Source organism: Cygnus atratus, chromosome Z (assembly GCF_013377495.2).
Source record: "Cygnus atratus isolate AKBS03 ecotype Queensland, Australia chromosome Z, CAtr_DNAZoo_HiC_assembly, whole genome shotgun sequence".
In the NCBI taxonomy this organism is placed as follows: Eukaryota; Metazoa; Chordata; class Aves; order Anseriformes; family Anatidae; genus Cygnus; species Cygnus atratus.
The window spans coordinates 26,887,415-26,902,388 of NC_066396.1; the positions used below are offsets into that span (position 1 = coordinate 26,887,415).

General features: G+C 40.0%; 1 protein-coding gene across 1 annotated transcript in view; it reads right to left on the minus strand.

Moving 5' to 3' along the window:
* ARHGEF28 (Rho guanine nucleotide exchange factor 28) overlaps window positions 1-14,687 on the minus strand; it is a 109,610-nt gene extending 94,923 nt beyond the window's left edge. The window contains exons 1-4 of the mRNA XM_050716398.1: window positions 14,608-14,687; window positions 11,475-11,502; window positions 2,801-2,948; window positions 625-918 (exon numbers count right to left, since the gene is read on the minus strand). Of these exons, the coding sequence (XP_050572355.1) occupies window positions 625-918; window positions 2,801-2,948; window positions 11,475-11,502; window positions 14,608-14,687 (550 nt within the window). The remainder of the gene's footprint in view (window positions 1-624; window positions 919-2,800; window positions 2,949-11,474; window positions 11,503-14,607) is intronic.
* Between the last annotated feature and the right edge of the window lie 287 nt (window positions 14,688-14,974).

Here is a 14,974-nt window from a genome sequence, read left to right on the forward strand (position 1 = left end):
TGTTTCAATAGCATACCCTAATGTAAGGTTTCATGTATATTTTCATTCACTTTCTATTATAAAAAAAAAAAAAAAAACACTCAAAACTTGGTTAATGATACTCTCCCCTAAGAATAATCATAGTTGCAAGTAAAGCACAAATACTGACAGAACTATGATAAACAGTTTGCTTACTCTACATATCCAAATGCCTACAGTAACACATTATTCTGTTTTATGACTGTATACTTTGTCTCCTTTTTGTCTGCACAATTAAAACATTTCACTTGGTTGGAATCATGGTAGAGATACTCTACTACTACAATTACTACTACAATTCTTTTTAAGAGGCAGCCCTTTAATCTTGTAAAAGCAGAGTCTTTTTATAAAAGCTATTTTAACAGTGAGTCAAAGTACAAAAATCTTATGGAGAGACTGAGTTACAATAGCCACAATTATTCCTTTTAAAACTTCTGGGCACACACCAAATCTCTGAGTACCCCTCTCATACTTAAACAATTTTTCATCATAATCACAAAATAAAGCAGAAGGGTTGGAAACCTTCAATAAAATGCTGAGAGACTCTGCTCTGACCTGTACAGGAAGTCACCACTAGAAGCCTTCCAACCTGAAATAAAATCTTACCACCTTTCCAGTAGCTTCCAAGGATGCTCCACGTTGACGGCAATTCTTCATGAGCAATGGCCATTGTCAAATCATTATCCAGTGACTGCAGATCTTTTATTGTTAGCCCAAACTTATCCAGTAAAACCTTGTGACTAGTGGCACTGACGCATTCTGTGTGATTGACCAGAAAACGAGACAGTTTGCAAGACAGGTTCTCTCTGTAGGTGACAGGACAGCTGCCGAGGACCACAGGTGAGTATCCCCTTGTGTACATTAACACGGAAACAGAAACTTCTTCCTGGCATCCATGGCCTAAAATCATAATGTAAATTAATCATTAAAATTTTATATGTTCAGAAAATTAATTAGTTTTTCCTCTTTTCTCATCCTGTAAGAGCTGTGACTACTCATCCAGAATTACTTTCTTTTTCCCTCTAGTTAAACCTACTTATTGTCAGGCACCCACCAAGCATTTCTGTTGATGAACTTGGATTTGACTAGACACTGAACTGCCAGTCCTCCAGTTAGACTGATATAGTGCATTTTTAAAGCAGTGTTTCTATATGAAGGTTCTTCAACTACAAGAGAAAGAAGAGGTAACCATCTCAGTACTAAACACCACAAATCAAAAACATGAAGGCACCTGGATAAGAATTGCAAGAGACACCCATGAAAAGAGTGTCACAGCAGCATGCAACATGAACTCTGAGGAATACATTTATTTATTAACACACTTTTTTTTTTTTATCTACCCGGCATCTTCATGCAGGCCAAAACCTAGATGCTTTTAACAAATGCACATTTCATACTTTTGGCAGGCTTGATTCAATGCTGTATCAACTGTCTGATTTACAACCATGACTGTCAAAGTCCAAGGGAGTTTACCAGTTAAAAACCCACCCCACCTTTCCTCTTTCTTTGCCATCCAGGTGAGGATAGATATCACACATCCATAAGGTGTGCGCCCTGTACTCACACCTCTTACTGGAGAGCTGCCATGACGTACTATGGGTGCAAATCTAAATTTCCTAAAATAGCCTCCCAAAAACTACAAGTATATATGCAGTCTAATATCTGCAGAAGCAAGCATGTGCTTACCACATCTGCAGTTGTTTTTGAAGTGCTCTGCATTCCCTTATGTTTAATTTGGCCACTATGAACCAACAGTAACTACACCAGAGCTATGTTTTAACTTCGCCTTTTATTTTCATCTGCTAATGGCCCCTGTTGAGATCAGAGGGAGGATTAAGCATTGCCTGTAGCCTCCTGTTTTTATCCTAGCTGAGAAGTAATCATTTAGTAGTGTCATTTCAGGCATCTCAGAAAAATAACTTTGCTAAGGATAAGTCTGGGATAAGTCTAGCACTGCGTTTTCTCCCGTTGTATTTCATGACAATCTTTTAGCATTTATACACTAAAGCAGCCACCATGTAACGGCAGCAACCTTTCCCTTGTTATACTCGTTGGTTACTCTCAGATTCTAAATGTCCTTTAGAAAACAAGAACAAATAACAAGCGGAACCTACTGCCTAGGTACATCATGTTTATAGCCACCTACTCCACAAATGGAAAGGTCACAAGGCACACGATAATGACAACAGTCAGGGTTTATATTACACCAGCAAGAGGGACAACGCCAAGGCCAATAGACACAATGCCAGCTGTAAGGGAGCTCAAATCCCCTCTACTTGCAGCAAGGCACCCCCAGATGGTTTTCCCCATGGCTCAAGCAGAGCCCCAAGCAACCCAAGCCACCACCACCTGGGCCCTGCATGCCGGCTGACTGCTGCCTCCAGGGAAAGCCCAGACAAAAACATGAGTTTTGCAGGTGTTGATAATTCCCAGAGGCAAACCATAGGCTGGAACTGCTGAATAGAATTGGGTCAGACTAAAATCGATGACATGCCTGAAGATGCATTTTCCTACACACCCTACTATGTGTACACCCAGGAAAGCCCTGCCTGTAGCATTGTCTGTGTCTGACACCATGCAGGTACAGATGGCTATGGAGGGCAGCATCACTTCTGGCCAGTTAAACTCAGGCTGCATCCTAAAGATTGTCATTCAATGCCTACATTTCCTCCACTACAGAGCCATAAAATAAGGTTACCCAAATCACACAGTTATGCCCAACTTCGAAATGGGGCTGGGGTATAGCAAAGAGATCAGAAATATAAACATGAGTAACACTCACCTGGAACTAGGGACCGAAGAGCATTGTCACTTATCCGCTCAGCAAACATTATGTGCCTCTTCATGGATCCGTCATAAACAAAGTAAAATTCGGCATCTTCTGGGAGGTAAATGCCTTTCTCAAATTTTGCATTTATAGTCACCTGTCCCTGAAAAATGAATGTGTTTTCATAAACATCCAGTAGGTTTCTCTTTTTCAACAAACTCATGAACATATACTTCCAAAGCAAACTTTTTATAACCTTTCCAACTCTATTATACAGAGTCTGTGACCCAATAACAAATCTGAAGTTTTCTACTTCCCCTTTGAAAATAATGCTGTGTTTATGCCTATACAAGCAAAGGTGATTTAAAAATTCGTCTTTAAACAATGCCTTTTAGCATACTCTTTTCATCCTGACTTATGCAAATATATGACTTTTAATTAAAAATGCCTCAGAGCAAGCAAATCAATGAATCTGAGTATTTTGCTATTTACAAAGTATTCTTTGTGTCAAAAGGAAAAAAAAAGAAAAAAAAAGTGATTGAAATATTTTAGACTTGGTTTACAAAACAAAAGCACTGTTGCAACTCTACGACTGAGTTTCAAAGAATACTAGTTCCCAGATATCTACCCATGTGTGTTGCTTTTTGTTTTGTTTTGTTTTCTTACAGTAAACAGAAAGCAACCAGCCAAGAAAAGTCTGCCATACAATGGCTTCAAAAAAGAACAGGAAAGGGATCTGAGAAGCAGCAAACAATAACAAGTGTCTGACATGTTCAAGGGAGGAAATTTAGATGAAGTTGCATTTCCTCAAAGAGGAGGACAGCTTGCTCCAACATGGTTCGTGGCTGCCACAGTTGCTCTAAATAAGACTGGATTTGCCCAAACATTATCTGAATTGGTGTTTCAGGAAAACACACTGCAGAAAAATATCTCATCATTTCACACTTCCAAAAGATGCCTGTGCCCTTCTCTACTCTAAACAGCTACTGTGACATCGGTTCCATGAGAAGTATGATAAAAGCCTGTACCAAAGCATAGCACGGTAGCATAGAAATTTCCATGGCTGAGAAACACAGTTGTGCTCCTTTTCATTATTTAACAAATGAGCCTCTTTGTGCAAACATGCTGGATAATTTGTGATCAAGTCAGAAAAAAAGAATTGCTTGGGTGTTTCACCATCCCCACAACCTCCAGTGACGGCAGCACTGCAGGCCACTTCTCTCAGTCCACACACAGTGAGACCCTTGCCAGCCCCCTGCAACTTCACGTCTTTGACTGTCTTCCCCAAGGACATCCTTCTTGTCACTCGTAACAATGCAAATCCTGCATTTGTTTTCCTCTTAAACACAAGCGCATCTATTGAGCTAGAGCTGAAGAGGCAGAATCTACTTTCAGACACACAACATCTTCCTTAAATAGGATTTTCTGGCAAGATTAGATGTAAACAACTTTAGGAGACTAGCACTCAGAGCAGACATGTCTGTCATCCACAGAAATTGATGCTTATCTCTTTTTGTTAGCCTGAAGTGTTACTGTAACTGCTATGTGCTTTCTCCTGCTTCTCTTTTTCACAGTTATACACAGAACTGCTCTTCTTATTTCTATTATTATTTGTAACTTACATCCTTTTTCTTTTTAAACTATCATTATTTCATCTTTTTATGTTAGCTGTGAATAGGGCTTTTTATTGGTTGTGTAATGCTACGGATGGCTATTCTGGGGAGATAGGAACAGGGTAAGTCCCTGAAATATCTCAGATAGCTCCAAAGACTGCTCCAGTATGGGCTTTGCTGCCAGCAGCCTGGTGCAGAGGAGCACAGGTGAGTTTCTTCCACATGGGCCGTCACTCACAAACCACCTCTGGACCCTCTGTACCCCTAAGGCTGAAGGACTACATAGGCAGCCAGCTTTCACTCTGCACAACTGCAAGAACAGGGGAGATATTTTGTGGCAGTACTTCTCATTTTATAAGAGGACTCAGGGAAAAAAAAAAAAAAAAAAAAAGCTTAAATTGTAACTGTTGTCTTACACTGCTCCTTAAAATAAAAAAAATGTCAATTTAGACTCAGTAAAGATAGAGGAACAACTTAAGAAACACTGATCACACTGCCTAATGTACAGATGTGAGGGAGAATTTCACAACTCCTTGTCTTCTAAAGGGTGGAGGGAAAAAGCAAAAGGGAAAATACAGTGCAAATCTCAAGTGTATATGATAAGAGCTTGTTCATAAGCCCTACCTTACAACCCTTCAGAGGAAGAAACTGCTAGTAATTTAAGGAAAAAAATTACAGAAGAAAGGCAAATTGGCAGCTATCTTTTATCTGCCCAAACAATTAAGTGATTCATTTGGAAAATTCCATGTGATTCAAAAAAAGGAGGGTTAAACCATCTAATACTAGAGAAAACTCAAAGATAAAAGAACCTTCACAGCTGAATAGAAGGCTGCATGCTTTCTGATGCTGGATGATTACCACACCTGGCATCAGAGGCAATTATTTCACAAAACATAAGTTCCTATCATCATCTCCAGCACTTCCAAATTGCACCTATCCCATCTACAGAGTTCCTTATATCATACTGCTTAATTCCATACTCCTCAACTGCCTCCACTAAAATACGTATCAGTTTCCACTAGTTGTTCAAGCCACTACGTGTCGTTTTTTTTTTTTCTCTAGCATCCCGCTCCCAAGCCAGACCAATATGCAGTCTTTCTAGGTGGAAAAGGAAAAAGAGGAGATGAGGTGAAAATGACAGCTCATTTTGCTCTTTGCACTTAGTTTTTAGATGTTTGACCTTGCCTTTAGCTGTATTTAAATCCAGACATTCAAGAGCATTGCCTTTGCCATGTACTCAGCTCTGTATACAGGCAAGCCACTGCTTTATTGGGAGCTATCACTCCCAGTAAGCAGTAAACTCACTTTACTGGTCACGTCAAGGTCTGGGGAAGTGGAAGTCACTTGTTGGAGACTAATGCAGAAAAATTCATTAGGAAAAACAAAACAAAACAAAACTTAGGATGTCCTAGGCCACATAAAAACAGCCTGGAAGGACTACCAACATACATATACATATATAAAATTAAACAAAATTTCAGTGCCACAACTAGTTCAGATTATCATTTTTTGCAGAAGTTGTTAATGTTCAGTTTTAGAAAGATGCAAACAGCTTCAGAAACATGTACCAACTTGATTTCTGTCAGCCTCACTGTGCGTACAACGTAAGCTCAAATAGGCAGAAACCCCGAGCCCTTACATTAGCCTTTTGAGAAAAAGGCTTATGTTATTAGCTTAAACCTGAGGGATAGTTTACACCTTTCCATTACACCCACCCTTGCAGAGGCAGTGACTTCCCCGGTCTCTCAGGGGGAAACGTGCCCAGCCCAGCCCCAGAAGCAGGCTGCAGTGGAAGAGTAGGCGCTACCTGCACAGATTTCCTAAGTAAACAACAGCACAGCACAATGCCATGAGTCCCACAAGAAATTCCTACACTCTCAGAAAACATTTGTTCGCTAGCACTACTACTGCATCCAGTAAAAGTGCTTGCTCCACTGCTCCCTGTTCCATTTTGCAAGGTGTAAGCCAAGTACCTTCTCTTGTGTAGTTCTCTAGAGTGCACAGACCTCTGCCGTTGACCCACTGCTGAAGTATGAAGAGATTAAAATTAGGGTTATCAGCACCTAAAAGTAGGTAATTGAGCCTTAATTTAAATATTAACAAAATGAGCAAAACCAACAGGAAAAAAAAAAAAAAAAAAAAGGATGATGTACACATGACCTTAACTGGAGACAATGTGCTCATAGAAGGCGATGTTTGTTCTGAGCCCCTTCCACACAATTAAGCTGAAAACACATCCTACTGGCATATTTCTTTCAAAACGGTGTGTATTTCTAAACAGAGAACCAATTTAGGCTTAATGTTTATCCTTTTGGTGCTAAAACCCAAATGAGTAAGCCACATCGGCACCAGAAAAGTGGCCTGAATACGAGGTGGCTGTGAGAGCATGGACGCAGAGGACTTCTCTGGGCCAGGTTCCTGAGAATCTACCAGTGGCTAGAAAGCTCTGCCTTCGACGTCATTTTCACCAGCGCATTGTCTAATGACAATTCAGCCTCTCTCCCATTGTTTACTTTCCCTAACAAGCCTATTTATATCCAGATGAACTTGGAAAAACATAAGAGGAAGTTACAGGTTTATTTCCATGTGTAGGTAAGCTTAAGGATGATTCTCAGCCTCCACATGGACCTTAGATTGTTAAATCCCCTTTCAATAAAAGCAAAGGAAAGGATGTGCCCCCTTCACCATCTCAAGAAATAAACACAGCCCCTGGTCATGACTTGTTTCTCACAAAAATGCTGGGGAAAGTTCTTGCCTTCAAGTTCATATAGTGTTGATCCTGGCAGACTTGTACAGGAAGTAAATTTTAAAGTCAAAGGCTGTTTGTTGAGACCAACCTGACAGTATGTTACTCAGATTTACACTCAGAACAAGAACCTCAACTTTACCTAGCCACCACACAGGAACAGGAGATCTCTCAAATATCATCTATGCTTGTAACAGTCAAGAACTTCAGACAGACACATCACCACGTGCAACTGCAAAATGTACCACAAAAGTCACTGCAGACCAGACAAACTTCTTGTCAATAACCTGAAGTGCTGCATGGACCTTCATTTAAAAAATAATAATAATAATAAAAGAACTTCATATAGAGTACATTGCAGTATCCCAGTTATCTCAAGTTCAAAATTAGAGAGGCACAGACCACCTTCCTACAGCCTGGATCAAGAATTGAAATATTAAAATGTTCAAAGAGTAGAAAGAAACTGGTGTTTGGAACCAGAGCTCTGGGAAATGCCACATGCATTGTGGGACTGGAGAAGACGAGGCCCTTCCAAGCCCTCAGAGATGCAGCATCTGGCAGAAAGTGCCTATGGGCAGGGGCCAGAAGCTCCTGCTTCTATGAGCTCCCCCGAACGTGTCCCACTTGCAGCAAATTCAATACCTTCAGCATCAGTCAAGGAGACGTGCTTTCAACTAAAAATTGTACAGAAGAAAGGGCTATTTTCCTTAAAGAGCTTCTTAAAGACTAAGAAACTTTGGGTGCAAGCCATTTTCTTTAAAGAGCACTTGAGAAACTCTCCATCCATACAAGCCAGAAGGAGTTTTGCTACTGATTTAATGACAGCCAAGAGTATCACTGCAAACCCTGAAATAAATTAAATTAAATTAAATTAAAAATAAAAATAAAAAAGAAAGAAAAAAAGCTGTGCCCCAAATTTTGCAGGCCCTGGGCACAGAATGGGACCAGGGAGGTGGGGCAGCAGGTGTGGGGGTATTAAGAGAGATGACAATCCTACTCCAAGCACATTAAACCTGTCACCAAGCCGTTGTTTGGCAGGTTTGACATCTTTGGGATCCATGAAGAAAAACATACCTCTTATAACCAGTGAAAAAGCTGCACTGGTACTGACGCCAAGAAGGAGATTAGGAAGGTTTGTGTTTTTAACAGGATTTATAGTTCTAAGCACTCTTTCTGTGTAACCAAACAGTTGTTTTTTTTTTGCTGTTTTTTTGTTGTTTTTTTTTGGACATAGGTTTTTATCTGGCTTCTCTAGGGTGCTTGAGAGCTGATAGGGATGGGTTCTGACTGTATTTTGCATGAAGGCTGCATGGAAGAACCATGCCACCATCCCAGCGAGAGAAGCAGAGGGAACTGGAGGTACCAAACCCTCGAGGCCTAGGCAGGCAGGACAGGATGGTGACACTTCTAGTGCATCTGATCACCCTGCCTCCTGATAAATTAGTGGCCCTTAACCTGAACAGAGCTTCTTCCTTTTTGAATTAATTTAGGTAACATCACTGTCTTCACTAGCAACCTGCCCCAGAAAAGCTGGTGCAATGCAAAAAGACCTCCAGTGGTCTGCCAGGCCTGGCCCACTGCACCGGGTAACTGAAAATGTACTAACTGATCCCAATTCTTCTACACTCAGCCTGGGTAAATCTATGTTCCCAACAGATTTTTACCATGGAAATAATTACTTCCATTGTGACATACACTTAGCATACATCGTAAAGTGCGCTAAAAATATCTTTATCAAGCTATATGAGTAACATAATAGCTGCAGAAATACTGCATGAACACACTTTCAAGGATATTATCTGTAAATATAACACCCCATATATGCGGCTTGATGGTTCCAGGAAAATAGCTGTGCACAATGGTAAAACATGGTGCCTTTTTGTTCAAAAAATGCAAGTCCCTACATTCTGAAGTAAATGCAAATCCCTAAGCATTGCTAGCAGTAATGGAGCTTTTAACCTCTACGTAAACCTGCCACTATAATTTAACATAGATATGCATGTTAAACAGTGCATTCCAGTATAAACTCTAAGTTAGGCTCATAGACAATGTTATTTCAGAATTGTATTTATTTCAGATAATTATAGCAAGTGCGTTGAAACTGTTGTTTATCAGTCATAAGATGAGACCTCACACTCATGCACCAAATTTAAGGCCAGAAGAGAAAATCCTGTTAATGTAACTTATTACACTACAGTATTAAAGAGGCAGGAGAATTTTCTCACTGATTTTCTCATCTTTACACAGTCCTTGCAAGAGTGCAAGGTCTGCTTTATCTGACCACAGCAAGCATATCTTCAATGTTCAAAAAACTCACTTAAGAAAATCTTGCTATTTGAAGGTGAATTGTTAAATATATTTCACTTGTGCTTAGATAAAAGGAGTAGCATGATAGTTTCCCTGAGCAGTCAAAGAGTTTTAATGACCTTTATAATAAAGCTTAGCTGCAACAATCAACAAGCCTACACAAAAGACGACAAAGAAGCAGTAGAGAAATTGTTAACACAACAAGGTTGTTTAACACAAAATAAATTACTTGTCATTAATAACAAGGACAAAGTTATAAACATGTCTTTCTAACATTCAGTGATATGTTTGTAATATTCACTGGGCACTCCTTGTAGCCAGACTGCAGTAAATATTGTGATGGACTTGTTTAAGAAAGCACATGGCCTATTTTAAAGGAATGCGATGGGATTCAAGGCTACATACACAATGAAACAGCAATTACACCCAGGGAAGGAAAAGAGCAACAAAGTGAAAAACAAAATGGGAGATAAAGGCTGAACATTTCTGTATAACCATTAACACTCTAACTGTATAGCTTATAACATCTTAAACAAAAATAGCTATTTTTTCCCCAGATGAACTGTTTAGCAGAATAAGCAACCAAAATAATTCATATCTTTTATATCCAGAGTAACAGCACAAGTTTAATTCCACATAGACTGGAGATGAGACATGATGGTATGGTCATACTCAAAACAGTATTACACATTGCCTAAAAGCCTTCATGCTGATATTTTTATTAAAATTATATATGCACATAAAGGTGCTTTGAGAAGAGCCATGTCCTTGGCTTATACAAAATGGCAAAACTCCACCGGCACTACAAGAACCTCTCTCACTCACAGCAGAAAAAAATAAAAAATCAGTCTTCAGCATTTGCACGTGTGAACAGGAAATGCTTGAAACAACAGGACCTTTACACACCAAGTATTTTTAAGCTCCTTTTCAGCATGAGGTAGCTTTGTGAGAAATGCAGAGAAAGCATTTCCACAGAAACCTCCAAGAACAATTAAGAAATATCTGTCCCAGCTTCACTCTGGGCAAGACAGCAAGAGGGAATCCCACCAACTGGCAATCGAGGCAGCTCTCAGTTCTTGTCAAAAGAGCAGGGAAAAAGTGGCTCAGTGACCACTTAGGTCTCTGAAATGAGCCTGAAGGATGCTTCCAGCAAGGTCTAAGGACAATCTTGAGGAGAAAAGACCTAACAGAGAAATTCCTTAATGAAGATTCATTTGCTGCCCTCTTTCGATATGGAGTATCAGCAGGTTCACCATTTTGGTAGAGATGCAGTGCCTTTTTAAAAGGGAAGATAAGTGTTTGCTATACCTATTGCCACCACATCAGCTGCTTAAGAACCAGGGGTCACACATCCAAATAAAATGGAAAAAAATAAAACATTCTAGTATATCCAAACAGATGACAGAAGTATGCTCCTCCAAGCAAAAATAAATAAATAAATGGGGAGGGGGGGGGAAGGGGGAGGGGCTGGAAGAGATCCAGAAAGGTCAATTGACTGCACCTCAAGGCAGGACCAGCTCTACTGCAGTTACTTCTAAATTATGGGTTTTGTTTCACATGTCCTAAAAGCACCCTGCAGACTGTCACCTGGTTGGTGCTAACCTGGAACATCTTCCACCCAAGCAATGCTCTGCTTGGCCTCTCCCGTTCTACAGCTGGCTCATGCGTCAACTTTTTCAAGAGCTGAGATGTTTGGCCTTACAAGCCTTTGGTCTTTGTACATAGTAACTGGGTGAAACATAATGGCCAGCAATGTAACAGAAGACTGCACTAAATGGAGCGCAGCCTTCAGTACCAGCCTTCACGCACAAGTTGAGTTCTAGCCTGTTAATGCCTCTGAAGCTGGATGTTTTTTTATTTATTTTGAATAGGAGGGGAGATAAAAGGTCATGCTTTATTTCGTTAGGCTTTAACAGATGATCAGTCTTTAAATAGTGTGTGTTTTCGGTCAAGCTTATTGCAATACTGCTCCCTCAGTGACAAACTGAAGTACATTGGCTGTTGTGGGAGTCTTTGAACTTGCATGCATGGGTATTTTCCCACAGCTTGTGCTTCAAATTAAGATACACCTTCTGCCGCCTCCCTAGCTTAGATACTGACCTTCCTCACAGACAATGGCAGAAAAACAAGTTTTGTGGTGGGAACTGCAAGACTTGGGCCCTGGGAAAAGGAATTAGAATATTATTATTTTTTGTTGTTGTTGTTAAAGCAAGGGTCTAAAATAGTGCTTTGTTTGCAGGTAAAAACAAACAAGCAAGCAAGCAAGCAATCAAAAATTAATACAATTCTATAATTCCACTACAAAGAAGAAATCCAGTAGCAGGTAAAGCCATTTATATATCTGCAAGTCTCTACACTGCTCTGTACTTCCAAGTTACCTCTATCATTTTCCACATTAAAAAGAAATATGTAGTAGACATATTGATGCAATGAATTCAGTGCACATACAATAAATCCAGGTGCTTCCCAGATCTTTGTTTTCTATAGCATCATCTCATCAAAACAAAATGCTCTCCCCAGTCCCATTTATACTACTGCACCCCATTTGCTCAGCCCTTTGCTTTTCACTTAGTTTTTGTCAGGTACTCCAGTTCACATTGCTTTCATCCCTGCTGCAAAACTCTGTCCCAGAAAAGATGCAAAGCACAAGTACAGCAGGAGCTTACAGTTCACCAAGCTTGCAAGGGAAGTATATTGTAATACTAGGCTACAACCATGAACTATGCCATGCAGCAAGGAGGCAGTCAGAAATGAATATGGCTAGTATGCAGATATGATGTAAAAAATCCACACAGAACTGCTGTACTGGTATATAGGGTGACTGTAGGGCAAAGGATCTACCCTATAAGGGTACTGAAGTGATTAACCCATAAAGGAAGATCAAGAGGCACATAAATCTAGTATAACCTGAACAATCAGCCATTTCAGGAATATATTCTGATGCCAAGATCAGAAGTTCAAGGACTTTATAGGATCACAAATATGTGGCTGGATTCCCCCATGGCTTGGCTGCAGAAACTCAAAATTTAGCCAAAAGCAAGAAAACCCCCAACTGACTTTGTAAATCATAAAGTTGAATAGAATGATTCAAAAGAGAAAGCATCCAGTAATTTTTCCCTCAGTGTAGCTCAGTAAGTGATAAGCTGCTTCTTTCAATCTGTTTAAAGACAAGCCTGAAATGACATTAATCTATCATTTAAACACAGGGCTGATCATTTATGAGTTGCCATGAGCTACACCCAGCCAACACCAGTCTGACCCACAACAGACATGGACATACAATCTCACTTTTGTCAAAGTAGTGAGAGCACACAATACACAGGTTACACCGTCTTTGTGCTTTTTATGCCTGCTGCATGTCAGCAGCAGGAAAACAGACAATACCTGATCTGACCGCTGGTGCAGAGCTAACCTACCCATATGTTTAAACAATCTGTACCAGCAGAGCAAGTTTATAACAAATCAGGACTCTGCATCACATGGCTGTAATTTTCTGAATCAGTCACTAGCAACCTTAACTCTGTGTTTAGTGCTGAATCAAAACTATGATAACAGGTAAGGTGGATAAAAGTTTTCAGTCTCCCATATAGCAAAGTAAACAACATGGGTAGAGAACACACCATCACATTCTGGAATTGCTGGATACTGATAAAAATAGGTTGGATGCCTTTATCACAAAGAAAAGAAAAAAAAGTAAAAAGAAAAAAAAAAGTTTTTCAAGCAGTACACAGTGCCAAAACATGTATTAACATTCTTGCTGGTTAGTTGTTAAAAATATCATTCGGTATGTTGATGTCAATGGCAACACAATTTATGTTTGTGCTTAAAATCATATACATGAATTAAGAACCCTGGGAATGAGCTGTTCACATACAGAGGTCAGAAACCTTCCACAACAAGGCACATTAATAAAAAATGAACATCTATTCTGACATGTAACCGTTAACTGAAACAAGGGAGTTACCTTTTTCATTTGACTCGATTTAAAATAAATAAATTGGATTAGTTATTATTCTCATGTCCTGTGTGACATCAGGGCTCTACTCTTGCAGACAATACACAAATGCATGCAGGTCCCTGATTAGAAAAATCATAATCTAAGGACTGACCATGTATAAAAAAATGGAGGGAGAAAAATACAGTATGGGCGCAAAAATGATCTGACTGCTGATGGACGTGCTTTGAAATACCCACTCTTTTCCTCCATACATTTTAAAATAGGTCTCATTGTTTTACATTTATTTCCTGAGTCTCATTGTGGCAGCAGCTATGCATCCAAGCACAGACCAACCACTGTGCAGTCTCTTTTGTGAGCACCCCAAGCAAGCTGCCCACGACCGACCTGACCACACTCCCACAGGGGTCAGCAACAAAACACCCACTGACTCCATGCTGGACCAGGCCAGCAAACACAGCACTGTGTGTGAGCTAACACACTCTGGAAGCCTGACAGACATTTACATTTTAAACCACATTACTCTGTTGCGTTTCAAAGTCACCGTCTAACAGGACAGTGAATTCAGCCTGGCTGAACACGCAGACAGTGGCCCAGATATGGACAACACCACTGCAACGGAAAACCTCTCTCCTCCCATAGCAAGGAACTTGAAAGCAGAGGATGGCAAGATGGGGCAGAAGCAGGCTTCTTTCCCAACATTGCTGGCCAGAAGAGACTGAACACATTGCAAGGGCAGAAAAAAATAATAATAGTAATAAAAAAAAATTTGAACTCCATCCACTGTGGGAAACTCTATCCCTTCCCAGATCTCCTTCCCACTCAACTCCTTTTAGTTCAACTGGGAAGGACAAGGAAGACATGGAGTTTGGCATGGCAGATGATCAACTGCTCACTATGGGAGCAATACACGAGGCTTACTGCCACTTTCCACTTCCACCATGCAAAAGTGCACTGGAATCCCATACTAGTTTGACCTTCATATCAATCACATTTCACAGAATATACTGTTGAATGATTTATATTAATTCCGTGTCCCAATTCTCACACAGATGAGACCCATGCATTTCTAGAGAAGATAATAATCACAGCCCATTTGTCCTTCTGGCTGTAACCAGGCATACAAATGATGTACATTAGAAAGCTATATGGAATTCCTTCCTGACAAACAAGATGATTCACAACTTTTTAACTGCCTTACTAAGTGTTTTCAAAGTCCCTCTGCTTACGGACCTCTGAACATTTTCCAACAGAAGATACGCTCAAATTATTCCTGGACATACTGGCAGAGTACAAATAAAAACAATGTTTATTTAATCACCTTCTGCATGGAGCCCAGCGCAGAGCTGAAAAATGTCAGAAGCATTCAGGGTTGTGCGAATATTAAAGTGCACTTTACCTTTGCCTTCAGCTGGAGCAACATCAACCAACAACAAGCACTACAGAAAAATTTCACCACTGAGGTTAAAAACAGCACAAACAGAAGTTCCTGACAGAGCACTAAATTAAATCATTTCCTGGATATACTCTTTTCAAACTAGACTTTCTACCACTCTGCTCTCTGCTCT